Source organism: Danio rerio, chromosome 24 (genome assembly GCF_049306965.1).
Source record: "Danio rerio strain Tuebingen ecotype United States chromosome 24, GRCz12tu, whole genome shotgun sequence".
Lineage (NCBI taxonomy): Eukaryota > Metazoa > Chordata > Actinopteri > Cypriniformes > Danionidae > Danio > Danio rerio.
In genome coordinates, this window is record NC_133199.1 from 22918665 (window position 1) to 22944922 (window position 26258).

General features: G+C 34.6%; 1 protein-coding gene across 2 annotated transcripts in view; it reads left to right on the plus strand.

Moving 5' to 3' along the window:
• Positions 1-26258, plus strand: part of prex2 (phosphatidylinositol-3,4,5-trisphosphate-dependent Rac exchange factor 2) — a 258834-nt gene that overhangs the window by 99797 nt on the left and 132779 nt on the right. For both annotated transcript variants that reach the window (XM_001923322.6, XM_073940635.1), the window contains exons 16-23: positions 2045-2187; positions 2518-2610; positions 8510-8658; positions 8887-8972; positions 12985-13121; positions 16716-16833; positions 19032-19216; positions 23782-23943. In XM_001923322.6, coding sequence (XP_001923357.1) covers positions 2045-2187; positions 2518-2610; positions 8510-8658; positions 8887-8972; positions 12985-13121; positions 16716-16833; positions 19032-19216; positions 23782-23943 — 1073 coding nt within the window. The remainder of the gene's footprint in view (positions 1-2044; positions 2188-2517; positions 2611-8509; positions 8659-8886; positions 8973-12984; positions 13122-16715; positions 16834-19031; positions 19217-23781; positions 23944-26258) is intronic.

Sequence of the window (26258 nt, forward strand, 5' to 3'; positions counted from 1 at the left end):
TGCTTCAAGTCATTTAAATCCCAGCGTCAGGGCCTTTAGAAATAAAATTTTGTCAAAATTTTGTCACTTGCCTTCGACATCAAAAGCCGCTACAGTATATCCTGAAAACCAATCAGAAGGTGTGAATCGAAGCATGCTTTCAATGTAACAGCGAGCTGATACGCCGGCTTTATTTTGCTTTCGATTTCCATTTTAAAAGATGAAGTTTGAATGAAAGAATGAAAGAATGAAGAATGAAAACGTCCCTTACCTCAAAACTGTAAGAAAAAGAAAACATAATCTACAGTCGAAAGTGTAACATGCATTCATGGCATTTTTTTGTGCAGTGACACTTTGAATGAGTCTGATTTACTACACATTTAACAGCAACTTGCCAAAAGACGAAGTTAAGATGCTGTTTTTTTTATCCCGCATGGATGATATGATGATAAATAAGAGATGAAAAAGAGACCAAGACCTTGAGTATAGTGATGATGAATAAATGACAGTTTCTGAGAGACATCCCCTTTTTTGCACAGTAGGCCTTACTTTGCGTTTTATTTGCTAATGTAAGCTATTTTTTTAAAAGATAAATATAAGGTATAAAACTATTTATTTATTTATATTACTTTAATAAATTATAATAATTTTTATTAATAGACAATGCACTGATGTTGATGTTTTTACTCTACATTATTTAAACCTAATAAGCTTAGTTTGCAATGTTTACATTTTTCTTCTTACATTAAATCTAAATCCCAAATATAAGATGTGACAACAGATTGTTAAGATTAAATTAATGTCAATTTTTATGTTATTGATTAATGCACTTACTTGACAAATTTCATTCATTCATTCATTTTTCTACTGCTTAGTCTCTGGTTTATCAAGGGTTACCACAGTGGAATGAACCACCAGTTACTTGACAAATCTATGTATTTTAAATTTTATGTGATTTGTTTAATGTGTTTTATGTTTGGTAAAATAATTTGTAATTGCATCTTTAGTGATTTTCAACTAGTTACAATGTCTTGTCGTGGTAGGGTTTTAAGGTTTTTGCATAAAAAACCTACATGGATTTAGCTTGTTTTTGATGCAAAAGAAAATCTACCTTGTTAAAAAACAAAGAATTGTCTAAAGTGACATTTATGAAAAAAGTATAATATAATAATAAATAATATAAATAAAAATAATAATATAATATATAATAAATAAATATAATAATATAATAATAATAATAAAAAAAAAACCTTTATATAAAATTAAACTTCTGAACCTAATCAGAGGAGCCTGATAGAAAATGCTAATTTACAAGAAAAAATTTTAGGGTTTTGCATCTGAACTCTTCATATGTTATTTTTCAGATTTCAGATTTTAAATACAGTATTTATTTATTAATTAATTTTTCCTTCGGCTTAGTCCCTGACTATCAGGGGTCGCCACAGTGGAATAAATCACCAACTATTCCGCCATATGTTTTACGCAGCAGATGCCCTTCCAGCCACAACCCAGTACTGGGAAACACCCATAAACTTGTGCATTCACACAAACACTCATACACTATGGCCAATTTAGTTCCAATTCACCTATAGCGCATGTCTTTGGATTGTGGGGGAAACTGGAGCACCTGGAGGAAACCCATGCGAACACGGGGAGAACATGCAAACTCTGATTTGTGACAAAAATAGATGTATTAAACACTATTGTATTGATTGTAGTTTTATTTTTATCTTTTACTTTTTGTTTATGTTTTTCTTATTTTAGTTTAGTTCATTTAACATAAAATTGAGATTTTACGTTGGACATGAACATTTTTATTGAACAAAAGCAGACACAGACAAACACACACTGAAACAGACAAAAAAAAAGGTTAATTTAATGCCTAATATTATATGCGATCCCATTTTTTCTTAATATTTTTCCCCATAATCAAAGACAAATTAGCACATTTCAGTTTTACATATCTTTTAATCCAAATTAGTTTCTGATGAGGTGATACCAGTCAGTTTCTCAATTAAATTTATCACTATTAAATGATAAATAATTTGTCTTTTTTTTTTTACAGTTCTGGAAAAAAGTGAATTTAAAGATGAGCCTCTCCTGTTTCGCTTCTTCGCCGACGAGGAGATGGAGGGTTCCAACACCAAGCACAAGCCCATAAAGCATGACCTAAAAATAGTGGAGAATGTCATCGCCAAGTCTCTGCTGGTGAGAGATGTCGTTTGTAATGGCTTACAGCTGATGCCACTTACAATAGCTCACGTTGGCGTGAACCCATGTGGTTTTCATCCACTCGCAGGGGGGCTTTTCTGCCTCGGCACGTACGGGGGGTCTGAACTCGGGCCAAAGTCTTCAGCAGTAATTATGCTTGACTGCTTCTAAACCAGCCTCTCATTACGCTTAAACATGAAGTCAACTGGTTTGACAGTGTTGGCCTGCTAGAGGCTGAAGTTCCAGGAATTCTAATGAAATGTCACTGCATGACAAAACAAAAGCTGTTAAGTCATGATAACTGTGAAATGTGTGCTCTGATTTCAGATAAAGCCAAGTGAAGGAGGGTATGGGTTCACGTTAGAGGACCGAAACAGAGTTCCCATCGTCAAATCGGTGGAGAAAGGATCCCATGCAGAGGTCTGTGTGTTGTTTTAATTAGAGGTTTTAAAAAACTGACATCTTAATTAGGCCTGCATGAAATTGTTGTTGAGTATTGTGATGATGATATGTATTACAATATATATTTCCTCTACCAAAATGTTGCATGAGATGCCAAAAAAACCCTAAAGAATGAAATGACTCAAGAAAAATCTGCACACTCTCAAACATCAAAAACTAAAAAAAGGACAGCAATGCGATTAAGTGGCAAGCAGTTCATTGAAAACAAGGCAAACATTTTGGTCAAGTGTTGACCATTTTCAATACCAAACAAGCAATGTGGTAATGATATTAAAATAAACAGGTAAAAGATGTTTTTCAGATCTAATTCATTTCAATTCAGACTAAAAACTGTCAGGTGCAAACATTTAGGCCCCGTTTACACTAATAAATTTTAGTTTTAAAATGGCATCTTAGAAGGAAAACAATCCACACTGGCGCTTCACGTAACATTTCTGAACAGATCTCCGTCCACACTATACTGCTAAAAATGCACGTCACATAACCACACACACTCTGTATGTGATACTTTTATAATGGCCAATATTGATTATTAAAACTGATATTAAGCAATAGAGACACGGCATGTTTCATTCTTTTCAATGAAAATGAAAGGAGGCAGTTATGTTGTAGGCTGTGTTTTTTGTTATAAACATGTATACAGTGAAGATGACGGTCATATGAATATGCAGCTACACGACGCCTCAACATATTTGATGTCTGTTTGGTTGTTAATATCGAAATGAAAATAGACAGTTTGTCAAAACATCTTTTCATTTGTTAAGAAAGAAAAACTACATAGCCTGCAGGGTGATGTGAATGACGTTATAAAGTACACTGCTCCCTTTGAAGATTTACCCGACGTGTCCTCGGAGTTTGTTTTCCATATCAAACTTGCAAAGTCTTAACTTACAAGGAAAGGATGCAAGACTGAACTTTGTGCACTTAATATTGAGGAAAAAGCCTCAATCAGAGAGGCGAATGTCTAGGGCTTTAGTCTAAAACAGTATAAGTGAAAACCACAGCAGATATTCTGACTATGATCCGCTGTTATGATTTTTCTGTCTTGCTTTGACTCCCGCCATTTGTGTTTGTTTATTTTCAGCTCTGGTTTCAGCCAATAGCAGAACAGCAACACTGTAAAAAAATAATAATAATAAAAAACAAAAAAAAGGAAAGTTGACTCAACTCAAAATTGTAAGGCAACATGCTGCAGAGCTTTACCTTGACCCAAGTACTGCACTTGACTTGATTTAAGTTGAGTAAACTCAAAAATGTCCTGAAGCTGGTTGGCTTAAAATTTTAAGTTGAGCCAAGGTGTGGAGTAAATAAATAAAGTAAGTTATGATAGGTCAAATTTAGATAAACAAACAATGCATAAAATACATTTATTTATTGCACATGGCTTTAATACATATATTTCAAATAATATCATCATGACAAAGATAGTTTTTCCATGTATTGTGCAGCCCAATCTTAATGTAAGACTCATTAAAAGTTGCAAGTATATTTGAAGTGTTTTCAATAGATTTTTCACAATTATGAATAATGATAAACACATGTATATTTTACAGAAACTGTATCCATTATTAAGGAAAATAATGCAAAATGCTTAAATATAATAATTTATCAACAACAATGAACATAGTTGTTTAACTTATTGTTACAACTTTTAAACCTTTACAGAGTTGACACAGACAGAACTGACAATTTTGTGCTTTAGCTCAAGATGCTAACGTCAAAACCAGATACCACATGGCATTTCTGAAAACAGAATTGTATGCATTTTACGTCATATTTTTGTTTTAAAAAAGTTCATGAGATATTCACTGAAATATTACAATAACAGAGTTGATGAAAAATTAATCTACTATTGGTGAACCCTAAACATTTTGTACAATTCAGATGATGTGACATCCCTTGGAGCATGTCCTATGCTTTTTTCAAAGTGCTTTATAGATAGCTATAGATACAAATAACACTTAATTATTTCAGGATAATTTAAGCTATAGTATAATTAAATGTTTGAATTGAGAGAAAAAGAGGGTCAAAAATAGCTATGGGGAAACTTTAAGTTTATATTGTCCGGACAAAATATCCCCAAATACACACTCAAACACTATTTTTAGAGATAACTTTACATTTTTTGTGTTATTATTCAAAACTGTTTCATTAGATTTTGTTTTTGAAAATAATACAAGGACACATTTTGGAGACACAAAATGTACCTATAAATCTAGAATCACCTGTAAGTTATTATTACAAATCTCTTCCCTGTGGAGAAAATTTATTTTTAAATTCAGCTGTTACACTCTATTTTTTTTTTCATAGATCATAACATCATTGTGGTTCTCAATTAGTTTTGCTTCAAGACTCAAGTAGAGTAAACAAAATTATGTAAATATAATCATATAACAAAACCCAAAAAGCTGTGCTTTAGCTGATGTGTAATCCACAACTTCACTTGACTTGAGTTGGAAGTCTTGTACTTTACTTTTGTTGTTGTTGTTTTAGTTTTTTGTCTTTTTTTCACAATCATCTGCACTATAAAATGCTTTTATTGTGGCTTAATCATTCATAATCAAGACCAGATCTTTCCATTAATGTATTTTAATGTTATTTAATGTTTGATTTTTTTTATGCTTTTTAACATCATATGCTATTTGATACTTTGAAAACTCTGACACATTTACAAATGAAAGGTGTTTTCTTCTTTCTTTTCTCTTTTCTTGCTTTCATAACTAAGCGTGATTGTATGGTCATTTGCATTCATTTATTTAGTATGGTTTTTTTTCTGGTGTGTCTGTGACCAGAATAGACTTGCGAGACATCTTTTGGGTCATGACCCAAAGTTTAAAACCACTCAGCTGTTTTTTTTTTCTTACCTTCATTGTTTTTACTCAGACTTGTGCATATAAATGTTAGGCTTTATCAGTTCATTTTTATGCAAAGCAAAATGTAGAAGTAATGATAAAAATACTAATAAGTAGGGTTTTAACAAGAAAGTATACACACCTGTTGCAAAGAAAAGCAAATAAAAGCAATTAAACATCAATTGAATTCAAATGATCAGTTAACGCCATTGACTTAAATGAGTTTTATTGGTGTGGCGCACAATGATGTCTACCGTCGTAGACCTATATCACAAATAGACATCAAATAACACGATTATTGAGGATTTATTTTAGTACTTCAATACGTTTGATCTTCTAGATCAAACCCTGGTAGTTGTGGTCAATTGAACTGGCTCAGTTCTGACGTAGGGAAATTAATGTTACCCAGACCTGAAGTAACTTGTGCGTCACTAAATGAGGCTGCATTGCATGTGGATCAGCATTGTGTGTTTCCAATATGTAGCAGAGTTAAAAAAGGCAATAAAATCCAGCTGTGCACTTGAATAGATGAAAAGCTGTCTTGTAAAAGTAGCAAAAAAAAAAGCACTTGTATTTGGAGCTGATGAAATGACAGTGGCCAAGACCGAGCGGATAAAGACGTTTAGTAGGGAGAGAAAAGTGAATTGGGGAAAAGGGAAGGAGAAAGCAACAGAAAAAAAGCTGTGAAACAGATTTTTTTTTTCAATGCAGAGGAAAAACATGATCCGGAAACAGAGGATTGTGCGTTTTATTGTTGGAGAAGAATGGTTTTATTTATAGCAGTCAAGAGACGTGTCCAGTCCATTCAGTGAAGCTCAGAGTGAATGAATTACATCCACTTCAGAGCTCAGAACAGGTAGTTGCACGTATGGATGAAAAGACTGCACCCGTGAAAAGGAAAATTACCTGCTGATTCATCCATACATGCAGCTGTACATAAGATATATACATTTACCCCAAAGATAAAAATGACATATAAAATGTAAGCATTAAGAAACTGTAACACCTGGCTCAGGGATGTAACATAATAAGGGAGACGACAAGGAGAAATATAATCAAAAAGAAGATTTATTTAACTCAATTTAAATTATATAATCAAAATATCAGTATCAGTATGTTCAATCAGTGTGAAATGCAAGCGTATGGATGCGGTAAATGTTGTCAGTGATAGAGTATGGATGCGAAACAAAGCATAATGGCCAAATAGGAGGGCGGCTCTGGCCAACTGCCAAGTGAATGGACAGCGGCCCCGACAAGCTCTCTGCCGGGGTTTAAATAAGGGCGTCGACCAGCATCAGGTGTGCTGAAGGCACGCCCACAATCTAGGAATTAAATCAACACACAAAAACACAACAACGCAGGCCTAACAGAAACTGTTTTTTCTTTTTTTTCAGTTATTTTTAAGAAGCTGGTGCTCCAAACACACTAAAACAATATAACAGCAGCTGTACTGGATTGTACTGTTTGGGCTGTTGCAGCTCTCCTGATTTTCTATATCAGATTTCTGACTTGAGGTGGAATTACAGTTAAAATATCTTACTGAGAACTTGGATTGACTTACTTCTGAGTACAAATCTAATCCATCAATAGTTAATTTGCAAAAAGTTAATGCCCGAATGTTGAAATTAACACAAAGCATCCAAATTCTAATTCTTCACAAAGCATTCATCTATTCATTTACTTTTTGAATTAGTCCCTTTATTAATCAGGGCTCGCCACAACGGAATAAACTTGCAACTTATCCAGCAATATGTTTTTTAGAACTAATTTGATTTGATACACATTTTAAAACACTGTATTTGTTTCAGTATATCCCAGCCACCCTTTTTTCCTACATTTCTGAAAAATATTGTACATTTCTGAATACGTATAATCAACATTTTTGAGAGTCCCATACTGTAGGTGCGCAAAATCAATTGCAAGAACTTTTATGTTTAATATTTCATCCTGGATGAATTGCCTCTTTCTCTGATAACCTTTAAGAAATGTCAAAAGACACATCTAAATGACTAACAATAGCACTCGCTTAACTGTTATTGATTAAAAAAATAATATTAAATCCCACATTGACTTTGTCATGATTTCCAGCGATCTATGCTGAGGGAGATCACTGGTGAACTACAGACTGGTAATGAACTACAAATCCCTACATTCTGCTATGCACACACCAGCTTCCACTTCCACTGATCACACACTCACAGCTGTGACCCGTTTTGTAGGATTGTTTGGACTATAAATATACCCCGCACACTTTGTAACCGAGTCTTTGTTGTGTGTGTATAAGAGCTTTGTCTTAGTTTCGTTTGTTTTCTGTTGGTTTATTTGATACCTTGTTTTTGGATTGCTGTTTTGTGTTTGACTATGCCTATTTTGATCACAATTTTGGATGTTGGTGTTTTGTACCTGAGTTTTACTGTTTTTTTTTTTTGTTTTTGTTTTTTTTGTAAGTTTTCATAAACAATTTTCCATTAAACTGCACATGAATTTTACCTTTTGTCTTCGCCTCGTCCATAGCTTGTGACAGTCTTTTTATGGCATTTATATATAACTGGTGACCAGAAGTAATATAATGTGACATGAATAAGTGTCTGCTAAATGACTAAAGTTATATATAAATACTGTGCATTGGCAAGTGGGCTTGTCAAGGTAAGTGTTTGGTGCATAAGAAGAGTAAATGACTGTCTCCTATAGGTGGTAGGAGACAAACTCTTTTTCTATCCATATGCACCAGACACTTTCAAGACACTCAATGTTTCTGGAAAACATTGTGCAATTCTGAGTGTGCTTCATGCAGGTGAGTGGACTTGACTAACCACCAGTAGGAAAACTCTCTCTGTGCGATTGTGTGTCTGTATGTATGTACAGTCAAGCCTTAATTTGTGGGGTTTGAAGAATTTATTATTTATAATATTTTATTTTGTGATTTTATTTTATCCTCATCTATATCACATTGGATAAAAGTGTTTGCTAAAAGAATAAATCCTAAAAAATATTATCTTTTGCAGATGGCAGGTCTGGAAGTGGGGAAGAAGATCTTTGCCATTAACGGGGACCTGGTTTTCTTGCGACCTTTCCAGGAAGTAGAAAACTTTCTAAAGCAGTGCTTCCACAGCAGAGGTCCCATCAGAGTCCTGGTCAGCACCAAACCCAGAGAGTAAGTGGAAAACCGCTCTGTCTCCATAACAGCTGATCTGCGCTATCTTACAGGCTGTCGATAAAGCAGTTAAATAAAGAACCCTCCCAGATAAACATCATTTTTATTGATTAAAATCAGCTTGATATTTAACTGCGGCTCAGAATACAAAAAACACTTGGAGCAGCAGCTGAAAATGCGGTGTGTTTGGCGACCAAACTGATGTCTCCGTGTCTTTATGCTCCACAGGACTGTGAAGATCCCAGACTCCGCAGACGGATTGGGCTTTCAGATCCGGGGGTTTGGGCCATCTGTGGTGCATGCGGTTGGCAGAGGTAAGAGGGAAACAGAGAGAAAGGAAAAGAGAAAAATTGAGTTTATCTGCAGGAGGATGCTGATACCCTTTATCCTTCTGAGTTTTTGAAGCTCAGCTGGATCACAGCTGGTGCTGGAGGTACATGACTGGACCTGAGTCAGACTGAGAAGTGCATCACACACACATATATAGATAGATATATATAGATAGTTGCACAGCTTTCACTTCCTGCTGCGCCTAAGGTGAGAGATAAAAAAAATGAAATCACTTCTGAAAAGAATGAGTTAAGAAAAAGCACAGTTCTCGCTTTACACCAACACAGAAGCTTCTAAAATCCAAAATATGTCATTTTTATTATTTGTGAAAATCCAAATTCTATCAAGTTTATTTGATTTATTCATGGAATAGAGACAGTGCCAACTACTTGGGTTTGAAATCTGGTTAATTCTGGTGGAAGTTAGTAAGAATGCTACAATCTGAAGTTTTAGCTAGTAGCTGGTAAATGTACTACCAAGGCTGGTATATCCACCCACTACGAATGTTATCACTTGATTTACTGGCCATAATCAATGGTTATCAGCTGATAGATATGGGCTAGTAGGGGCCTTCTGTGCCTACTAGTAGGCTCAGAAGGCTGGTATCATCCATTCACATGGTTAATCAGCTATACTAATAGAAAAGACTCCAGATCCAGATCTGTTTTAACATAACTGTGACGGTTGGGTTTAGTGTTGGGGTAGGGGTATACGTTAATAAAATGCAATTATTAAGAAATAATATATATAATTCTCGTTAACTTTCAGCTGCAGCCGTATGTGATCTATAGCTAGGACCAGATGGGATCTGCGGACGTTTTTGGCTATTTTTGCGCAGAATTCTGGTAAAAGTCTGTGGATGTCTGCGGAATTATTTTGGAAGTATCATAACTAAAACCTTAATATATTAAATGAAAAATAATATATTTTTAACTTTCTATTTAATGTTTAAAATGCAAATCCAATTAGATTTACTTTATTTGTTAAATGAAGCAAGTTTGTCATAATACATATTTACTAAAAGACAGAAAATATTGCTGTACAAACTGCATTTTACATAAATCAAATGAACATTTTTCATATTAGTCAATAATATTACTGAAATTAATTTAAAAAGTGAATAAATATAGATTTACACACATTTACTAAACTCATTTCAGAAACAGAATTAATGATGGGCTAAAAATCTGCAGAACATCTGCGGAATTCTGCACGCGCAGATTCCGGGTGGGCCTTTTTATAGCTGATTAACCATGCAGATGGATGATAACAGACTTGTGAGCCTACTCATAGCCCACATATATATAGCATTGGTAAAAATTATCTATTTTAGCAGTTTAGGTGTCAGAAAGCCATTGAAAACCTGGTCTAGACATGAAAAAAAGTTGAATTCCCAATGTGAAAAAACACACCACTGATTGCATTGTTAGCTGGAGTGTTCACTGTCATTTTTGCTAGCAAGATGTGCTAACATTTAGTTTTTCTTTCTTTTTTTTGTATTTATGTTATGTTGTATTTATTTTGTTCATCTTGGTCAGGATTTAAATAGGTAAAGTACTAACTAGCATAAATCATCAAATGTACTGACATTTATGCTAGCCTAAGCTAGTAGGGCAGTACCTTCTAGATTTGCATTTACTGTAGAAGGTCAGCTGCTCTTTCTGCTGATTGCTGTTCATAAGCTCAGTGGGGGAGTTATTATAATTATTACCCTGTCTAACGTACTTGCTTGCTCTTAAAAACTGCTTTGCCTGAGTTTCGCTAGCTGCAGAAGTGAGAGAGCATTTACCATTTACACAGAGGGAAAAAAGTGCAGCGTAAAGACTTGAGAGCATGAAATATGATTAGAGAAACACTGAAACCTCTTACAGAGGCATGCACTTTTAAAACCGAAAAAGATATTCACTATGAATCCCTGTGTTTGTTTAAGAGATTATGCAAACAAATAATGAATATTTAGTCTCTTCAGTGAAACTTCAAATGTCGGCCTGGTCCTCAGACATTTTTATTGGAGCCATACGTAATTCACAGATAAACAGCTCTTGATTTTATTGGTGTGTTTTGCTTTTCTGAAAATGAACCGAAGTTACACTCATTTGAGTTTACCGCCTGACCTGCCGCAATGGCGCCCATGCCAAGTGGATCCGTCTAAACTAAATGAATCCTAACCTCGGGGTCAAACTGTTTATGTGTGATTTGCTTAGCAGACTGACATTCAGACGTGAACTGTAAAAGAAGAGTAATCACAGAGAAAATCAGCACTATTAATCATGGTCTGCTTATGCACAGACCAAGAGGCTTTTATGGGTCTTCTTGTAAAAATGCTTATGACATTTTTGTTTAGGAGATTTAAAGTGATTTGTGTTGCTCTCTCCTCATTGTGTATGCACACTCAAAAACATGGCTGTGTTCCAGAACCTAGTGAACTGTCCTGCTGTCTACTACCTATGCAGAGTGATAACATAAGAAAGAACTTAAAACAGAAGCCAAATTGGGGCCTTTTACATGATCAACACCTCTGAATATCACACAAATACTGTAGCACTCCACTTCAACAATCAGAGGATTTTGCATGCAACTAGGTTAGCATTTTGATAAACTAAGATAACAGCATGATGATACTCTGATATTTTAGTTAACATGTGTACTTATTGTTTATTGAGAAACTACTAATGCGTTAAACTAATGGCATAAATACTCTCAATGATCCAATGTGTAGTATGTTGCTAAGCTAATGGCAAGATTTGCTTGCATGATGCATAGCTCATACAAATCAGTAACATAATACACAAATAAATATGGGGAAAATACTGCACAATTAAATGATTAAACAGCGATCTAGGTTTTGCAGATCGATAAAAAACATGCATTATCACACAGACTATAATTCTACCACCATTTGAACTACAACTCCTTTCAGGCACCACACACACACCTGTTGCAGTTCTCTATTGATTACACACACACAGCTGAGACTGATTACTCTAACTTTAGAGACTGCTCACTTTGTCACACATTGCTGAGTCTTGTTTGTTTATACCCTATAACATTACTAAGCGTTTCTGAACAACAGAAAACTGACAATGATCACTTCAGGTACACCTCATGTGCTTTATTAAGTGTTAAATAATAAAAAATTGAGTTTGAATGCCATTTTACATGACATTTATTGCCATACTACTGAAAGCAACAGCAGATAGTTCACCTCAGATCTTGACAATAAACCATTTGAAATTGAACTTTAGAACTTAACGCATATAAGTGATTCAGCAAGTACATTTAATGATGTTAAAGAGGTTTAATTTGTATTAAATAGATTATAAATTTTACCCTTTCATGAGTGAGTGCATATTCTGTGCTTCTGAATAGCTGTATTTAAATTTTTGCCGTGTTTCATTTGGTGCAAAATACTTCTTAAATTAGTGCTTATTACTGTGTATCTCATCACAGAGCATGTTGATAAGACACGCAACTACAGTGTAACCTGCTCACCTAATGTTTACGTTCGTAATATATATAATTTGCTAATTAATAACTTCATGTAGAACTCTGAATCTGCGCCTCATATCGGAGTCTGCTACTGTCCACTAAAGGTTGCATTTTGGTCACGGGCACATGCTTTCAGAGCCCTTCTGAATGAATGTATTGAATACGTGGTTTTCCACAAAGTCAACCCGGGGTGCTGGGATATAATTGGCTAAACTGGCATTGGGTAGGTTAAAAGTACCATAACAAAGACAAACGTTTCAGCATGTAAAGCACTTTTTTTAAAGCAGAATATCTGACTTTAATATCTGTTTTTAAGATAAACAAGAATGTTCAATTAGCATGTTTCTTAAATATCTGCAAACATATTGTGCTATTTTTATGCTTTAGAAGAGTCAAAATTCTGGGTTAATGCAATGCTGTCTTAGAGTATGGCCAAATGAATTATTTTGGCAGACAAAATGAAGTTCTCCATATAACTCTGATTTCTCTCTTCTTCTATGCCAAAAGGCACAGTTGCGGCAGTTGCCGGCCTTCACCCAGGCCAGTGCATCATTAAAGTGAACGGCATCAATGTGAGCAAAGAAAGCCACGCCAGTGTCATCGCACATGTCACGGCCTGCAGGAAGTACCGGCGACCAACACAGGTGAGAATCAAATGTTCCTCAAACCCTTTAATTAGTGCACCATTCCTGACCATTCTAACTAGTAAATCTCTGTCTATAAAGCACAACAAAGGACATAACAGAAATGTTTGCGATCTAGTCCGGGTCATTACCCAGCAATAATAGCAGTTATGGTTCTTTTCATAGAGCCGGGCAGGGAAGAAAGCCAGGAGGCAGGCTGGAGGGTGAGGGATATGGGTTAAGGAATGGGCCAGGCAAGCTTGTGTTGGAGCGTAATGAAGGACAGGCTTGGCACAGGCTGAAGTAGGACGGTGGTGTTGGCACACTGGCTAGACTCTGGTTTCCATCAGGCATGGAAAAACAGTGTGAGAGGGGTGCCCACCCTCCCGCTGAGCAGAAATTTGTGGCCCACAGCAGGAGGGAATGTAAGGGACAGGAGTAGATTTGGAGTTGATCCGGATTTGTCTTGTTAAAACCACTACACACTACACCGACAGACAGAGACCAAAAGCAATAGACAATGTGTCAGGATTTGGTGGATGCGCTACCACTATCAGCATTGTGCAGCATTTGTTTTTGTAGATTGAACATGTTCACTTGGCATTTGTCGGGTTCAGAAATGTCGTACAGAAGTGACGTACTGTAATCTGGTCTGGTCTGTGTTGCTTTGTGTCTTTCGGTGCAGTGTGAATTAGTCTTAATTATTAGAGTTAAAAGTAAGTTAAGAATACATGGCTGTGGTTTACTTTTAAAACTCTTTCACACTGCTTGTAAGAAAGTTAGATGAACCACAGATTAACGTTCAAAAGTCACCTCTTCCTTTCAACGGTTTGACACAGTTTAGTTCAACTTAAAGAGCCCCTATCATGCATTACAAAGGTCGTATTTTGGTTTGAGGGGCTCCAACAACAGGCTGATATGCATGCTAGGTCAAAAAACACTTTTATTGTCTTATAATATGCATTTATTTTTACCCAATTATCCCGGTGATTCCCATATGATTTGTTCAGAGATTCATTTGCTCCCAAACCCCTCTTTTGGTTGAGGCTAATATGTTGTGATTGGTCCGACGACCCAGTCTGTTGTAATTGGTCGACTAGGTTCAGTGCGAGACAAGAGAAAAACATCCACCACGTTTGTGAAGTAGCACTGAGTGTGCGAGAGCCCAAAGCAGGAATGCATTAAAGCAATGCAGTTAAACACCAGCATATTACTTTACTATTAACTCTAACCCTGAGTAAAAGCAACGACACACATTCAGTATTAATCCACACAGTGGCAAATGTTTAACTATTTTGAAAATTGACCATAAAACAATTAACAATTTATAACTGATACTGCATATGAACAACTATAACTGTAACAAAGAGGTTGCTAAGTTCACCTTTTCACGTACGACATTGTAAAGTGCTGTCCCTGCAGTTGATTCTGAATTGTTTAAAATGGTTGGTAAAACTTAAGCTTAATTTACTTAATCCTAATAATTTAATCTTAATCTAGTCCGCTTAATACCGATCTAGCAGTGATAAGGTTTAGCTAGGAATGGTCCAGACTAACCTTACAAAAATATGACTTAAAGGGAGTATAATAAAAGAAAGCTTTAGGAAACGCCTATTAAGAATAAGGTGTGTGTATGAACAGCTGATGGCATAGCAAAGTCAAATGGCAGAGGATCGAAAGTTTAAAGCATTTTAATCGGTTAAGGAAGAAACACGCATCACTTTTTCAGCATGGTTTTGGATGCAATATGTGACCTATAGAGGACTATTTGTTAAAGAATCAATAGGTTTAAACACGGTGCATTTTCAGAATTAAACCTCTGCTGTGTTACGACTGCATGGAAGGTCATTTTCAAAAACCCATAGTAGGGGCTCTTTAAAGTGGAAGGCATTATTGCTGTTTTGTAACGTCTACAGCGGTGACTTCCTGAAAAACATTTTTGGTCCCAGGGACCAAAAAAGGGACTTATATAGACCACTGTAGACCATTTTAAGGGATTTAAACAAAAACAATTGTCCCAATGTACTTCCTATTTTACGATTCTAAAGCTTCCAAGAATCCAAAAAGACATATTGATAAATAATGTTATGATAGCTGTTTGAACATTAAGTTATGATTGAATTGCCTCTTGTTACAGCTATAAAAAATAGTTTGATAACAAGCAGGAAATGTTCATGGGTCTAAGACATGACCACACTGAACACATGACCACACTAATAGAGTTAGAAAGTTGGGCTTTGTTTCCAGATAATGTTGTCTCTTAGAAGGCTTTGAAGATTGGTGTGTTTTTTTCAATTACAGCTTAATAATTTATAACTGATACTGCATATGAACAACTATAACTGTAACAAAGAGGTTGCTAAGTTCACCTTTTCACGTACGACGTTGTAAAGTGCTGTCCCTGCAGTTGATTCTGAATTGATTAATATGGTTGGTAAAACTTAAGCTTAATTTACTTAATCCTAATTATTTAATCTCAATCTAGTCCGCTTAATACCGATCTAGCAGTGATAAGGTTTAGCTAGGAATGGTCTAGACTAACCTTACAAAAATATGACTTAAAGGGAGTATAATAAAAGAAAGCTTTGGGAAACGCGTATTAAGAATGAGGTACAGCTTAAACTACGACTTCAAAAGTATATACGAAGGTTTCGAGAAATGCCTTGAACTTGTTAGGCCACTAACATATCACTTTATCCAGTTATTAAATTTTCCAGAAGAGAAAAAGAGTCAAGCTTTAAATAGGAACTGTTCATTCAATCATTAATTTTCCTTCAGCTTAATCTCTTATTTATCAGGGGTTGCCACAGCGGAATGAACTGCCAATTATTCTGGCATAAGCTGTACGCAGCGGACGCCCTTTCAGTTGCAACCTTGTACTGGGAAACACCTATACACTCTCACATTTACACTCATACACTGGCCAATTTTGTTTACCCAATACACTTATAGCACATATTCACTTATAGACTGTGGAGCTCATGCAAACTCCACACAGAAATGCCAACTAGCCCAGCCAGGACTTGAACCAGCGACCGTCTTTCTGAGGCAACAGTGCTAACCACTGAGCCACCCTGCCACCAGGAACATTGTTATTATTAATATTAATATTTTACATTGTTCAAGTCAGACACTAATGGGTATAATGGAATTTAATGATCTTTGCTAAGCTATGCTAAAATTTCATCCGCCAGACCCGGAGAAGTTGTAAACTGCTAACTCTAGAGAAGTTGTTACATGAAAAGTGGAGTGTGCCTTTAAGTTTATTTCAAAAGAAAGCTTTATTTTTACATTTTTTAATTTCCTTAATTAATATATTGACATTATTTGCACAAGACCTAGTGTAACATGTGAATAACATTGCTCAGTTAATACTGTTTGCTAAATTTAATCAGAAGATTGACTTGATTTTATATCTTGAAATCAAATATTCAGTCTCTTCTGAAACTCTTGGGCAGAAACATACATTTAACCATAATTCTATCTAGATAAAAAAAAAAAAATGTTTCTGTTTGTGATGTTTGTGTCTTATGGGAGTGTACTGTATGATAGAGCTGATCTTGTTTTGAACACTAGCCTGAAAAGGTTATTTTATTTTATTTTTTGTTATTGCAGCAAGACTCCATTAAATGGGTTTATAACAACAGTGAGAGTGCACAGGAAGACCACCAGAGAAGCAACCAAAAGCCCACCACTGGAGACAATGGAGATGTGTTTGAGTGTAAAGTTGAAGGTGCTGTTACACACACACTGAATTCATGAGTACACAAGTTTTCATCTTCCCACTTTAGCTCTGATATTTGCTCTTCTTTTCAGACTAACACTTTAGTAGCCTCATGCAGAATTCACAGGGTTTTTTCACAGATTATTTTACATTTATTTTTGGCTTATGGCTTAAATGCAATTAAAACGTAATTATTTGAAAGCTAATATATTTTTAAATAAATTAATAGAAAATAAAGGCATATTTTTAAAATTAAATTAACTAAATAAATTAAATTGTTGCATATTAGTTGTGTTTGCACATCGCAAATCATAATATTTTGTCATGACTTATGCGTTTTTCCTCTTTATTTTATTGTTTAATAAAATTAGGTTGTTAAATTTAGTTTGCTTTTAAAAAGTTTGATTGTATATATATATATATATATATATATATATATATATATATATATATATATATATATATATATATATATATATATATATATATTCCGATTATCCATCCATTCACAATTTTTTTATTTTTGTTTTTTAAGTTAACTTTAAATGTATTTTTTTTATTTTTATACAAGTTTGCTATCATATTTAATGAAATTAATCATACATTTTTACACAAGAAATTTGTCATACTGTAGTTTTAAAGGGTCGCGAAACCTTAAAACCCATTTTTTGAGATTTTAACAGACATATACATGTCCAACAATGCCAACACTTTTAGTACACATATATTTCACTAACCAGTAAAAACTGGTTGTTTCTGCATTGTTTAGAGAAAATTTGTTGATATTTTGATTTAAAAAGAAATTTTAAAGCAAAGTCATGACGATGAGGTCATTGAGTTTTCAGCATGTTTTTATTAGATTTTCAGTGCTCTTGGTCTTAACCAACCTGATATAATAATAACACAAACTTGTTATCTTGTTATCTTGCTTTCAGCAAATAAATAACATTAAAGATTTCTTGTTGTTTAATTTTAACCTGTTTAACCTGGGGATGTTTTCATCCACTCTAGGGTGATTTTGAGTCCTAATTTGGCCATAACTTTTTCTTTGTTTCCGATAGCAGAATGACTTTTGGTGACAAATCTTATCTTGACACATATTTTGAGAAAATGCTTGGAATTGTTTTTAAAAACTCAACAGTACACTGTGGACTACCTTTTAGTTATGTTATGAAAATATCCACTGAATTGAACTGAATAATAATAATTAATAAATAATTAATAATAATTAATTAAATAATAATTAATAATTAAATAATAATTAAATAATAAAAATAATAAGTGCACTTTTATTACCCGGATGATGCACGCATTCAGCCGCTAAAATGAAGTGTGTAATGATGGACACTTCACGCACTCAACGACCGCAGGTTTGCTCATGTAGTGGAAGGGGCGGAGCTATCGGACGCACATGTTGGATAACTTTATTTATTTTGGATGGTGAAAGCAAAATTCTCCTATGAGAGTGATTATAGCGCCTCCCGATGGTGAATGCGGCAATACTCATGGCAGGTATTATTTGATAATTCGGTCGTTTACTTCACTGATTTGGCAACTGTCAAACGTCATCAGGGAAATGGTTTGAATTTCCGCTTAGTAAAAAAACATTAGTGTGCCATTTGGGACGACACTACATACATATACTATCCTGTTGAGTGTGTAAGTGCATAAGTACATAGTGCATGAGTGCATAGTGTATAGTGTGCCATTTGGGACGCAGCTTATGCATCAGATAAGATTTTGGATAAATCTGTTAATCAACCTCAGTCCTGATCAAAACTACTAAATTGTTGAATAAGGCAATTATAGAGTTAAAATCCTGTAATTTTCTAAGCAATTTAGTAGTTTTGATCAGGACTGAGTTTGATTAACAGACTAATGCAAAACAAAAATCCTTTGAAAATTATTTATCTGATGCATTTTTACAGCAGTTTAATTCAGTAGATGTTTTCATTCCTAATATAACAAAAGGGTAGTAAATTTGAGCAGTGCACTTGAGTAATGTGCCTAGTAAACATACCTAATTTTTGATTGTTGCATGTTTTTTTTTTGTATATGAAGCTGCTTTGACATAATTAATAAGAAATAAAAATGGCTATTTGATTATAAAATAATAAAATTTACTTCTATATAGTTGTATGTTGATGTTTGTATCTTTTGATCTGCTAACACTAAATCAAGCTGACGTATCTGCATTTGCTCAACAGAAGTCATGGACAAATTCAACACCATCGCCATAATAGATGGAAAAAAGGACCACGTTAGCCTAACGGTGGATAACGTATATCTGGAGTACGGCGTCATGTATGAATACGACAGCACAGCTGGCATGAAGTGTCACGTCTTGGAGAAAATGGTGGAACCGAAAGGCTTCTTCAGCCTCACAGCGAAGGTAAATCCCATGAGTATTGACTATTATCTCTGCTGTAGAGAAGTGTATGAATTTATCCAGAAGCTGACAAGACCACAGCGATTATCTTGTACATTTGCAAGGGCCTCTTCACAGTTCACAGTAACACACAGGTGCTGATAGAAGCTGACAGCCGAGTATATTAAACCAAGTGTGTGTGACAAATGAAAGTGGTCTTTACGACCCCCTGCTGTGGAATAAGAGGATAAACACTTTAAATCACCGGTGGTGTGGAGGCTTAAGTGACTCGCATGGAACCATTGTTGTTACAAGAGGATTTTTTTTTTCATTTCACTTTTCAGACTTGATCATTTTTTGTTGGCGCTACCACAAACGCAATTCATTTTTTAGAAAGCTTTATTTTTTTATTCAAATATATCATAAGAAGTACTGAGAAACATGTTTTGTAATGTATTGTTTTTAGTTATTTAATAAAAAATACTTAAACATATAGTCACCTTTTTTATCTTTACACATTTTATTGTTAATGACATGTTCTTAACAAAATGTACCACATTATAATACTGTAGCATATTAAAACAATAGCTTTATTTTTAATTAAATTATATTGTCAGAATCATTGATAAACATTTTATATTATTGTAAATGTTGTAATTAATTCATAAAATACATAAACATAAAGTCAAGCATAATACAAAATATATTTGTATTATTATCTTTTTTATTTCTACATGTTTTATTATGATGTGTAAATGACATTTTTTTAGCATAATGCAATACAGTGTTTCTCAACCACATTCCTGGAGGACCACCAACACTGTCAGCCCATCAAATATTTATATATCATTATCATTCATTCATTTTCTTTTCGGCTTAGTCCCTTTATTAACCTGGGGTCTCACGCGAACACTGGCTTAACATGCAAACTCCACACAGAAATGCCAACTGATCCAGCCGAGGCTTGAGCCAGCAACCTTCTTGATGTGAGGCGAACATGCTACCCACTGCGCCCCCCGCGACCCTACATGTGCAATTCTGTCTGGTTCTCAAATCTGATTGCCTGCTAGCAATATCAGAACTCGTACAGCCTCTTCACTCTTGTGTATTACTCCGCCCATAAAGAGAGACATCAGATGAACTACAGGTTGATAAATATTGCAGCTGTTGGACAACATAATGAACTTTTGAGGCTTTTTCAAGGGAGAATGTGGTTTTCAGAGAATTTTAGAGATACAGCATGTCGGCATCCATCAGCCTGTCATTGAGCAGAGCAAAGGCAGTTGATGTTGTTCATCCACAAGATGGCAACAAAGACCACATAATAAGCCCTTAGAGGAGAAAAACTCTTAATTTATAACAACAGCTGATCAAATCATAATTAAACTGGTTGGTCACATTTTAAGTCAATCTCTCTCTTATACTTGATGTAGTTCTGTATTTATACCATAGTAATTATAGTGTATTGAGTTTGACATATCAGGAATGTATGTATTTTGTGTTGACCACTCTTTGTATAACCCTGAGTTGGTCGGGCATGTGTTTGATTCTAATAAGTCTCCAGTTTTCGTTACTGCAGACTAGTCTAGTAAAAAGAAAGAAAGAAGAAATGCCTGCATGTGTTTAGTGTTTTTTCTTATTGCAAGCACAAAAGTAATATGGTAGTGTTTGCTTTGCTTTGGCTTTTTTGGTCCTAATTATTGTGATCCTCCGATGGCAACAGAGAAATACTGGTAAATCTCTGTAGACTGATGGCATTTCATGCTGTTAAGCCTTTTAATCTTAAAATGTCAGCAAAATCACCTGTTTTGTCATCACTTCAGATATTACGCTAGATAATCATTTAAATACTAACTCTAAAGTGACGTTTGTGAAGTAGCAATGTAGCAATGTTTGATTTTCTTTTTTATCTACAAGACACAGTTATGCTGTAAAACTGTTGTATTAACACAATATCACACTCGTAGCAGTGTGATACGGCTATATATCGTCACTGGTGGGACACTAAGTCACTTGGCCTGTGGGCTTGTGCCAACGCCAACCTCCCACCAGTACCGATATACAGCCATATCGCACTGCTACATGTGTGTTATTGCTCATATATATATATAAATATATAAATATATATATATATATAAATATATATATATATATATATATATATATATATATATATATATATATATATATATATATATATATATATAGTCCTTAGAAATGTTTTCAATTTGATACCAAAATAAACTTTTTTAAACATACGATTATTGTATAATAATTTTACATGTCAATGTATTCCCTATATGCTACAACTGAGTATTCTGTTGTTTATTTTGTTAATCTTAATTATGTCTGGCAGATGTTTTATTTTTATTTAATCATCCTCCGAAATGCACATCGCTCAGTTTTTGCATCAGTGACACTGAACAAGATCTGTTATTGTGAAATGTCATCTCTGCTGGTGATTATTAGCATTAGCTCAACTGCATTTCATGTAGCATAAAGCGTCCTGCAGGCGTATGATCTCATCTGCTTTCAATAATGCTTCATCACGCTTGTTTACAAATGAACACCACATTTCCTTTCACTAAAAATGGATTTGTGTGAATTACAATCTGCCTTAATGAAGCAACAGCTGTCAGGCTAGACTATTGTTAGCATTGTAGCTCAACAGTGACATCACACAAACACACGCTAATGGGACTCTGATGTATTGACATGTTCTACATATTAAGACTTTCTTTTGTATTTTAATTCCCTAAACTGCTCTCAATTTCGGGCTTATTGCACACATCTGCTTGGGAGGGTCTGCACTTCCTCTGAGAAAACTCTCTTTAGATTAATTTTCATATTGCAGTGCTGTTAGGCAGATTACATGGAGTTGTTATGGGCTCTGTGTGCTTTTAAATTTTGTGGTCTCCTCTGCAGTCTCACAGACTTTTCTCACTTGTGTGGAGCTGTGTGTTTTCACTCTGAGGTGCATTTCTCAAACAACCATGTAACTCGGGGCTGAACTAACAGTATGATGCATCATTTGGGAAATAAACAATGTAGTGACAAATGTTTTCCCAACTGTGTCAGAGATTCATAGTCTGAACTAAATTAGTTAAAATGCAAAACTTCCATAATGACAATTTTCATGGGGGTGTGTTGATATATATTATATTATATTATATTATATTATATTATATTATATTATATTATATTATATTATATTATATTATATTATATTATATTATATTATATATACAGTAAGTCAGAATTATTGCCTTTAAATGTCACTTTAAGCTGTATAGATGTGTCTTGAAAAAATATCTTGTAAAATATTATTTACTGTCATTATGGCAAAGATAAAATAAAGCATTTATTAGAAATGAGTTATTAAAAATATTATCTTTAGAAATGTGTGGAAAAAAATCTATCTCCATTAAACAAAAATTGTGGGTGAGGTGGGGTGGGGTTGGATGGGAAATGACTAGGGGGGCTAATAATTCAGGGTTTGGGGGGGGGCTAATAATTTTGACTTCAACTATATATATATATATATATATATATATATATATATATATATATATATATATACATATTTATTTATTTATTTCATTATTTAAAAAAAAATACTTTTAATGAGACAGGACAGTGAAGATTATAGACAGAAATTTGTGAGGAGCAGATAGAGATGGATTTGACAAAGGACCTTGACGCAGAAATCAAACTTAGGTCACCATATATTAAAACATTTTTCTATTTTAAACAATGCATAAAACCACTCACAATAACAATAGCCGAATCTCAAGTGCAGTGTTTTTTTGTTTTCTGTTTAAATAATTAGTTTTTCACATACTCAAAACACTGCACAAATGCTGTTTATATATATATCTCCTTTGGATTGTAAACTTGTATTGTAAAAGTTGCCTTTCATCAAGAGCCATGGCTGTGTTTAAAATATGTATTCTGAGGGCATTAATAAGGTACTCATTCCAGAATTCAAGGTTGATTTCTAGCATTTTTCATTCATTTTTTTAAAACTGGAATGATGTACAACAAATGTTTAAGTTACAATACACTGAATTGATTCTTAAACTAATTGTTGTTTAACTTATTTTCAAATCTTTAAACCATAAAAAGTTGACTAGAAATTACATTTTCCACCATTTTGTGCTTCAGCTCAAGATGCTAACCTCAAACCAGATACCACATGACATGATCTTTTTTTATAACTGATGTAACAGAGTTGAACAAAATGTAGGAACAGACATCAAATCACATTTTTTTGAATTACTGAAATTACAAATATTGCAGAAAATTGATGTTTAATGCAAATTTTCAATTTTTAATAGTTGTAAACTAACAAAGATTAATAATAGATAAAATGACATGATACATCACGTTGAACATATTATTCAAGAAAAAATGTCCCGAAATAGATGTTATTTTTGACTTGATATATAACTTGATATAGTTTGAGTTATCAATCAAAACTGTTTCATTAGAGTTTTTAATTTTGTAAAGTAATGAAAAGTTTATCTTTAAGACATAAAATTTACCCATATATAATAATGTTTGCTGTTTTGTTTTGCATGTTTTATCAGATTTTAGAAGCTCTGGCCAGGAATGATGAGCAGTTGGTGCAGACCTGCAGTCGACTGAGCTCCAGCGCAGAGCTCATCCCTGAGGACCTGCAGACCAGATTCACTGCAATGTGCGGAGAGAGACTCGAGCATATCAATCGCAGAATCACCAATTACAGGAAGGTCAGCATGCATTGTGTGTAAACAAGTCTGGACTGGGTAGTTCTGAGCTGGCTGGTGGACCAGCATAGCCATTGTGTGCACTAGGAAAAACTTCAGGTGATTTGGAAAAGCATAACTATTCAACACATCAGTGACTAAGTTTGCATGGACATCAGTAATCAAATTTGATTTAATCTGAATAAGACAATAATATGATTAGGGTGTTTACATAAGTTGCTTTTTAAATGTTCCCTTCATGATTCCGTTTTAAATTGATCTGTGCAGCAGCTGCCGATGAGCTCCATACAGTATGTGCTGCGCACACGCTGCTCATGCTCTCCTTGTGCTTGCGGTGTGAAACAAGTGACAGACATTAAACTGAAGTCCTGGCTCTCTTTGGTCATTAAAAATCCCAGGATGCCCTTTGAAAAGAGTAGAGTTTTAACCACAGCATCCTTGCCAAATTTGCCCACTGATCTTTGTCCATCCTTGCCTCCTAACCATTCCCATATCATATCAAATAGTCTTCTCTCCACCAATGAGCTGGTGTGTGCTGTAAGATCATCCAGGTGGATGCTGCACACTGGTGGTGTATGAGTAGATGTCCCCCAAAAATTTGCAAAGCACTTTGAGTGTGCAGAAAAGCTCTATATAAATGCAAGGGTTTATCATTAGTAGGAGAGAATCAGAAGAGAACAAAAAGGCTGTGACTCACTTTCATTTTGATTGAATTATTCATTTCCGTTTAGGTTGTTGACTAATTGTTGTTAGTCACGCCAGCTAAAACAGCTTTGCAGTTGCACCTGCATCTGAAACTAAATTACATACTGTGTTTTGCAGGTTGGATCCTATTCAATGCTTTAAAAACAAAGAATTTCTTTAGTTGATGTCTTTTAGATAAGTGAGACAAAGAAAACTTTAACTTGACTTGTAGCACTTGTATTCAGGTTACCGAACAGGAAAGAGTCCCACCCTGTCCTTTTTACCAGCAGCTGGCCTTGATTGATGAAATATGCGAGTCCACCAGTACCAAGGGAAACGGGCTTGTGCAAAATGTCATTTTTAATTTCCATCAGCTGCTCTTATTTTGGAGCGAGAATAGGAAAATATGTCTACGAGCATCTGACAGTTTCCCTTGTTTTTCCCTGTGATCAGATTCAACATCCCACTCAGCGCTGGATTAATTAGCTATTGCTTCACTTGCTAAAAATAGCTCCGAACATCCCGTCCCGTTGCATAATTTCCTTCTGCTGTGCTCTCAGTAGGATCCCGTGAGAGGTCTGGCAGGGTCCGGACCCCGGACACTGAAGCTCCCCGTTTTGTTTAAGCTAGCCAGGAATGTGGGATGTCCGGTCTGAGGGGAGGCTACGTGTCCAGTGCAGATGTAACCCGTACTGTGTAGTTTGTGACCCCAGACATACTCCACTGCAGCCATTGAAAAACGATGTCATTATTGAAAAAAGGCGAAGATCAGATCCTGCTCAAGGGGAATGATGAGGCGATGTCAGCCTGTCACTGATTTAATTACATGCTCCTGTGCCTGTAGCTGTGACTTTCAATCTAAACAGTTTCAAATGGGTGTAATTTCAGGTGCAATATGGATTTGTTCAGTGTGATTGATTTTCTGCAAGTGGTGTTTCTGTGTGAGTGGCATCTATGGATGTTCTTCTGGAAAACACTGAATGAGGGTGTGAAGAAACACTGCAGTTGCATTTGATGAATGACATGCTGAATAGTTCAGCTTGAAAGGCTTAGCTGCCTTAAAGCAGCTGTAAGAATAGTTCAGAAACATTTTTTTATAAGTAAAACTGGTGGCCATTAGGTGAATTACAGACTGAAGCTCTTTTCTTTCTTTTTTGCACATAAAGTAACGCCATTTGCAGCAAAGTGCTTTTATTAATTATTCCAAAACCTTTCATATAAAGTAGTTGAAAGTAATGCTAAGATAAATATCCTCTCAATTCTTCTACTCAATAACAAAATAAACATACAAAAAATATATATAGTAGCGACAAAACATTGGTTAAGAAAGCATCTGATCATAGTAAAATATTTCAAAGCCTCCCAATGAATATCTACACATTTTCTAATTTAAATTAATTAAAATTAAATGTAATTAAATGAGGTAATTTAATTAAAATCTGTTGATTTTTTTATTACTTTACTTTATTTTTTTAACATAAACTAAGAGCAATAATAGAGTAATTGAAACAATTAGATATATAAAAAACACTATCAATTAATTATTTCCAGATGTTTAAATAATTTAAGGTTTTTTAATGCATATTATGCTCATCTTAAAGCTTTAGATAAATTGTTGATTTGTTGACCGCTTT